Here is a 7,199-nt window from a genome sequence, read left to right on the forward strand (position 1 = left end):
TTCTCTAAAACAATCTAAAACAAAAGACCCAAACATTGTATCAATTTTGAAAATGGGTGGAAAACGAATCCAAATATAGCCAAGATGTTTTAGCATTTTGTACCCCCATCACCGTTGCTCCATTCCCCAAAAACCCTTATCCGTTGCTGCCGCCCACCCCCACCCTAGAAACCATTTCCCATCGCCGCCCCCTTCCCCAGAAACCAATTGCCGTTGGAAAATGCTTATAACTCCACCTCCACCACCCCTTCAATGCGTACTTCACCTTGTGCCCATGGTCGTCGTCACCATGGTCGTTGTCGCTTTCCACCTCTATCCATCACCATTCTCTTTCTTTCTATCTCAGTGTATATAAATATATATAATTATAATTATATATAATATATTTTGTTAAAATTTTTATAAAATATATTTTACATAAAAATATAATTTTAAATTCAAACTATTGACCTGAATTAAAATAAAATTTAGGCCATCGATGTACTAATTAAATTTGGATTTAAATTTACATCAAATTCAACAATTCTTAAATAATATTATAGAAAGAGTGAGAGAGAGAATAGTAGGGAGCGACGGCTTAATTTGAACTATAGCTCTCTTTATATCATTGCCCTTGGGAGTGTAAAATTGAGATAAACTAATCTTAGTTGTTATTTTTTTCCCTCATTTAATCCATAGGAAAAAGAGAGAATCTAGCATGAGTTTATCATGCCTGCCCACCTAAACTTAAAACAATTTATAAACTGAAAGATATTATATATAATATGTATATATGAATGCATACACCTCTTCATATTCTTTTTTAATACCCATTATGTTATATACCCTTTTGTATCCCCCATTATAATTTGTAATTAAAATAGTTGTATTTTGTAACCACAATTTTGGTGGTCTATAAATACCACCATGTATTTCATTTGTAAAGTGATTTTGGAGTGAACAAAGAAAGTTTGTTGGACAAATACATATATTGTTTTCTTTATATTCTATTAAGAGTGATAGGCCAATAAACTTAGAATACATTTTCAGTCGGAATGCATTTTCAGTCACAAAATCATATATTCCGACTGAAAATGTTCCAGCTCGTTTAGAAGTCCCTGAAGCGATTCTAAATAAATCAAATGCATCTGAGTCACAAATACGCCGGAAGCGTGGTAGACCACTTGGCTCTAAAGATGCAAATCCTCGAAAGAGAAAGGAACATATCGTCTCAATTAATCATGATGCTAATGTGACCACTAGTGTCTCTAAGGATAAAATCCCTGAAGCGGTTTTATCTGATGACTCTAAAAGTAATGAGCAAGATCTCGAGGACAGTTATGAGATGTCTATTAATTATGCTCATAACAGTTTAGGTTGGTATCGTAAAGAAATTGAAATGAATGATATTTTTGCCTATTATGTAGCCGTCCAAATCATGGATGAAGATGAAAATGATCCTCAAACTATGGAGGAATGTAGACATCGAAATGATTGGAAAAGTTGGAAAAAGGCCATACAAGATGAGCTAGACTCGCTAAATAAGCGAGAAGTATTTGGACCTATAACTCCAACACCAAAAGGTCTCAAACCTTTTGGCTATAAGTGGGTGTTCATACGCAAGAGAAATGAACGAAATGAAGTTGTAAGGTACAAAGCTAGACTTGTGGCCCAAGGCTTTACTCAAAAGCCCGGAATTGATTTTACTGAAACATATTCACCTGTAGTGGATGCTACCACACTTAGATTTTTAATCAGTTTATCAGTAATTGAACAACTACAAATGCAGCTCATGGATGTGGTAACTGCATATTTGTATGGGTCATTGGATACAGATATCTATATGAGAATCCCTGAAGGATTAAAATTGCCTGAAGCATTACAGTCAAAGTCTCGTCACATGTACTCCATCAAATTGAAAAGGTCCTTGTACGGACTTAAACAATCAGGACGTATGTGGGACAATCGTCTTAGTGAGTACTTAATAAAGAAAGGATTTTGCCATAATCAAATAAGTCCATGTTTATTCATAAAGAGGACAGAGTCGGGATTTGTAATCATAGCCGTGTATGTTGATGATTTGAATATTATTGGATCTCCTAAAGAGATTCGACAAGCAACTAATTACTTAAAAAGTGAGTTTGAGATGAAAGATTTAGGCACTACAAAGTATTGTCTCGGCCTGCAGTTCGAACATACTAAGGGTGGAATTTTCATTCATCAATCGAACTATATAGAAAAAGTCCTTAAGCGTTTTCATATGGACAAAGCTCATCCATTGAGTACACCTATGGTAGTTCGATCGCTTGATGTTAATAAAGATCCATTTCATCCTCCAGCACATAACGATGAGATTTTAGGTCCAGAAGTACCATATCTCAGTGCAATAGGTACATTGATGTATCTTGCTAATAATACCCGACCAGATATAGCATTTTCTATTAATCTACTAGCAAGATATAGTTCAACACCAACAAAGAGACACTGGAATGGTGTTAAACACGTTCTACGTTATTTACGTGGAACAAGTGACATGGGACATTATTTTGAAAGACATGATGATGCCAAAACAACCAAATTAGTTGGTTATTCAGATGGGGGGTATTTATCTGATCCACATAAAGCTATATCTCAATCTGGATATGTATTCATGTATGGTGGAACTGCTATTTCATGGCGTTCAACCAAACAGACTTTGCTAGCCACCTCATCAAATCATGCAGAATTAATTGCATTATACGAGGCTGGGCGTGAATGTGTATGGCTTAGATCACTAATACATTATGTGCATGAATCATGTGGACTGCAATCAATCGAGAAAAGTCCCACAGTAATATATGAAGACAATGCGGCGTGCATCGCCCAAATCAAGGATGGTTATATTAAAGGCGACAGAACCAAGCACATATTACCAAAATTTTTCTCCACTCACGAGCTTCAAGTGGAAGGCAAAGTTGATGTTCAACAAATTTCATCAAGTCAGAACTTAGCAGATTTGTTTACGAAGGCATTACCAACAAAGGTGTTCAAACAACTCATACGTAATATTGGCATGCGACACCTGAAAGATATCTGCTTCAATTGAGGGGGAGATTATACAACTGTACTCTTTTCCTTAGCCTTGGTTTTTATCCCATTGGGTTTTTCCAGGCAAGGTTTTTAACGAGGCAGGATGTATATGATAAAGAGGTATGCATTCAAGGGGGAGTATTATATATAATATGTATATATGAATGCATACACCTCTTCATATTCTTTTTTAATACCCATTATGTTATACACCCTTTTGTATCCCCCATTATAATTTGTAATTAAAATAGTTATGATGTATTTTGTAACCACAATTTTGGTGGTCTATAAATACCACCATGTATTTCATTTGTAAAGTGATTTTGGAGTGAACAAAGAAAGTTTGTTGGACAAATACATATATTGTTTTCTTTATATTCTATTAAGAGTGATAGGCCAATAAACTTAGAATTTCTCTAAGTTTATAACAAAGGACACCTTCTAAAATGTTAGAAAATATTAATAAATCTTTTAGGAGTGGATCTTATAATATTTACTAATTTTTTTTAATTAAAACAGCTTTTATATATCATTCTTTTTTTTCCCCCTTTAAATATGAAATTTCCAGTACTTAAAACTTTTAACAAATTCAATCCATTTTAGTTAGAATAAATTAAAGTGTCCTATCCTAAAATTTAGCATAATTATTAATATTCTTTATTGGTTACAAAATTACAAATACCATCCTAATATTTGATGAAATTATTTAATCCTTAAATGAAAATATAAAATTATCACATTTGTCCTTACTGTATTTTTTAAAAAAAATCAAACAGGGTGAATAATTTAAATTTAAAAAACTATAAATTTCACTTATTCGATTAACAAAAATCAATTTTTCAAAATAAATAAAATTATTATTCTTAGTCCACAAAAGTATTTTAATAAATTCAAAATAATAAAATAGGTAAAAACCTAGCAAAAACTAACAAATTGGACTAAATATTGAATGACCATTAAAAATCAAGAGACATTTGTAATTTTTCAAGCACAAAAGAACATTCAATTATACCAAACCGATGTTGTAATTTACCCTTTTAATTATGAAACTATGTTTATCAATATATTATAAGCTTCTAAACAAATTTAACAGACTATAGTTGCTCCTGAACATGCATATTTTTGCAGTGTGAAGTAAGGGGTACTGGTCCAGGATAAGAAATCAACCAAAACCAGCTTACCTTTTAACTCTCCCTTTGAACTCACTAACAGCTAACCTTGGAGATCAATCGAAAAAACCTGTCTTGTACAACATGATGCAAAAGTTCAACTTAATACAAATAACAAAAAAGCTTGAAATCAGTGATTAGACAAACACGCAAAATTTAAATGGTCCTAATTCTGAATGTCTCAACAAGATATGCTGATAGTTTATAGAAGCAATCATCAGTACATGAACAAGAGAGACAACCTCATAAAACGGAATTCTACCATTATCAACTAAATTAACTACTACACCTCACTCCTCGTCATCCTCATCTCCATCACCACCAGAAGCCTTTTTAGCAGCTGCTTTCTGGTTCTTTCTCTTCACTCTACCAGGACGACCACCACCGAATGGACTTGTGAGCGAGAAATCGATATGCTTCTGGGAATCCACCCTAACCATGAACGAGGGCACGTTGACAACTTGCCTTCCAACCCTGCACATGTATGAGTTGGTTAATAGAGCATTCAGCTTCTTTTCAAACAAAATTTCCCAGAGTTACAGTGCTGTTCCACTATAGGTATATGTACATTCACTAGCTGAAAATTGGAGCATTCTAAGAATATTGCCCCAAGATGGCTACAATAATGATCTATAACAAATTAGAGGAAAGACCACTTGATCCACATTGGGCAGCTCAAATTAGCATCACTCGTAACAGAATAAACCACAGTAATTAGGGAAATTAACAATAAGGGTAACAGCAGCATAGAGTTCTGGGTTAACTCTAATGCGTTAAGAAGGAACTCTCCGGATTTGTCAATTTTTAATGGCACAACCTAACTGATGATCCATTCCACATTAATAGTAAACTAGAGTGGTAACAGAAAAAAAAAAGGAATATCCACAAAATGCATTCAAATCACGGGCACTTCAGGAAAAATTTCGGGTAATTTACTACGGGCTTTCCTGAGGTTTCTCATAATTACAAATACCACTAGTTATTTAAAAGATTACAAATAATACCTTAACAAATATCCGTTGTGACAACTCATTGTAGGGGTATTTGTTATTTCAAAGAAGTATTTGTAATTTTTTAAACAACTAGGAGGTATTTGTAATTGAGGCACATCTCAAGAGAGCTGACTGTAATTTACCCTAAAATTTTCAAGCACAAAGTAACCAGCCAGATGCATGCATAGCCCCTACATGATGAACATCAACCAAGACAGGTGCAGGAAAAAATGAAAATTGTTATCCGGTCATTTAGCAGCAACCTCTCACCACCTGTCTACCGGATTCTATTATAAGACTACTTTTGTTGGAGAATCTATATAAAGCTGTGCATGTGTATTCATCAACATAACAGATGCGATGAATAATCATCCATAACAAGCTACATTAATCTATGATCAGAACGGAAACTAAAGTCCATTGGAAGGTTTAGAAACTGAGTTATTATACCTGATATGCCTTTGCCTGATGAGCACTCTGGCATGGTGGATAGACTTAGCCATACCAGCCTTGAACACTAGAGTTTGGAGGCGGCGCTCAAGGAAGTTCTCAACAGTGAGGGCCAAGACATAATCAAGCTTGTTCTGGCTCTCATCGAGCAACCCATACCGGTTCATCCTCCTCAGAAGGGCTTCACCTTCAAAAATACGACGAGGATCTTTCTCATCAAGGGTCAAAAGCATCCTTGCATTATTCCTAATGCGGCTCAGGGCATACTGAACCCTCCAGAGCTCCCTCTTGCACCTAAGACCATATTCTCCAACAAGTTTTAGCTCAGCATCCAGTCGCTCCTTCTCATAGGGACGACGAGGCTTCTTAAAAGTCTTCCCATCTGTAACCAGCAGATAACAATTTTGTTGTAAGCTCATACATGATTTGGCATCTATTTTTGTTTTTTTAGGAGACCATTACTTGATTTAAGGAAATAAAGTATGACATGCTACAGGGAGCCCTATTTCAGACTTTAGAGGATCAAAGGTGTAGCTCTAGACAGACACTCCCTTTGCTCAGATACCAAATATGAAACAATTATGCTATGCAAGAAACTATGCATCTTTGCTGTAACCAGAGAACAGGTATATTTTACATAACACTGCATATCAACAGTACGCAAAAAGTATTTAAAAGAAAATCACAAGAAAACACTTGCAACAATCGTGGGAGTGGGAAGCAGAAAAATCTTTTTCCTAGGCTGGGCAGCAAACTATGTCCTAATTTTCCAGAACTCTTGTTCTTATAGTCCTATAAACTTATCAGCTCAAAATGAATAGAAATCACAAAAACAAACTCAAACGAAAAAAAATTCAAATTTCGGAAATGAGTTAAAAAAAAAAAGACCTTTTCCAGCAGCAACACAACTATCACTTAAACATCATGTACCTAGAGTGACAAAACCCTAAAATCCATCAAAATTAAAATGAAATCAGCATTTTCACGAAAAGAAGCAGGAATTCCATAGCCTAACATCGATCCACTATTAAACAGATGCAAAACAAGAATAAATCACGAAAACACGAAATGACAACTTATAAACATTCACAATCTTGCACTCATATATATCAGAGGCATATAAGTATCTCATAGTGTATCCATATGCGTAGGCCGACAAGCTACGAGGGGCTTACAGTTGCGGTAAAAGGAAACGTGCACCATTGTTCTCCGCCTGCCGCTGCCGACGCCCTCAGCCCGATCTCCTCCTGATCGTAGTAGAAAGGAAGGACTAGGGTTTCGAGAGGAAAAATTGGAGAGGCAACCTATATACTCCTACTTCGGGGCCGAAACCCTAGTGGGCCTGCCCGCCTTTGGACGAAGCGGGTCTATTATGCACTGAGCTTCACCACCTCGGCCCAAACACTACTAAATATTATATACCTTATATTTGCATTTATGTTTTGAATGTTTTGTTTTGTATTTCGACATAATTACACTGTCTATAAAACTTCTGTAATGTAAAACGTACATTTAATATTTTCTTTTGTTTTTTTAATAA

The 7,199-nt window shown here is 35.2% G+C and overlaps 1 protein-coding gene across 1 annotated transcript; it reads right to left on the bottom strand.

Annotated features, from left to right (window-relative positions):
- On the bottom strand, positions 4,255-6,991 carry LOC105159951 (40S ribosomal protein S9-2). The gene is made up of 3 exons (XM_020693457.1): positions 6,835-6,991; positions 5,660-6,041; positions 4,255-4,691 (listed from the first exon to the last, which is right to left on the bottom strand). The coding sequence occupies exons 1-3, from the start codon at positions 6,860-6,862 to the stop codon at positions 4,508-4,510; spliced, it is 594 nt and encodes a 197-aa protein (XP_020549116.1). The 5' UTR covers positions 6,863-6,991; the 3' UTR covers positions 4,255-4,507.

This window comes from Sesamum indicum, linkage group LG4, assembly GCF_000512975.1.
Source record: "Sesamum indicum cultivar Zhongzhi No. 13 linkage group LG4, S_indicum_v1.0, whole genome shotgun sequence".
Taxonomy (NCBI): domain Eukaryota; kingdom Viridiplantae; phylum Streptophyta; class Magnoliopsida; order Lamiales; family Pedaliaceae; genus Sesamum; species Sesamum indicum.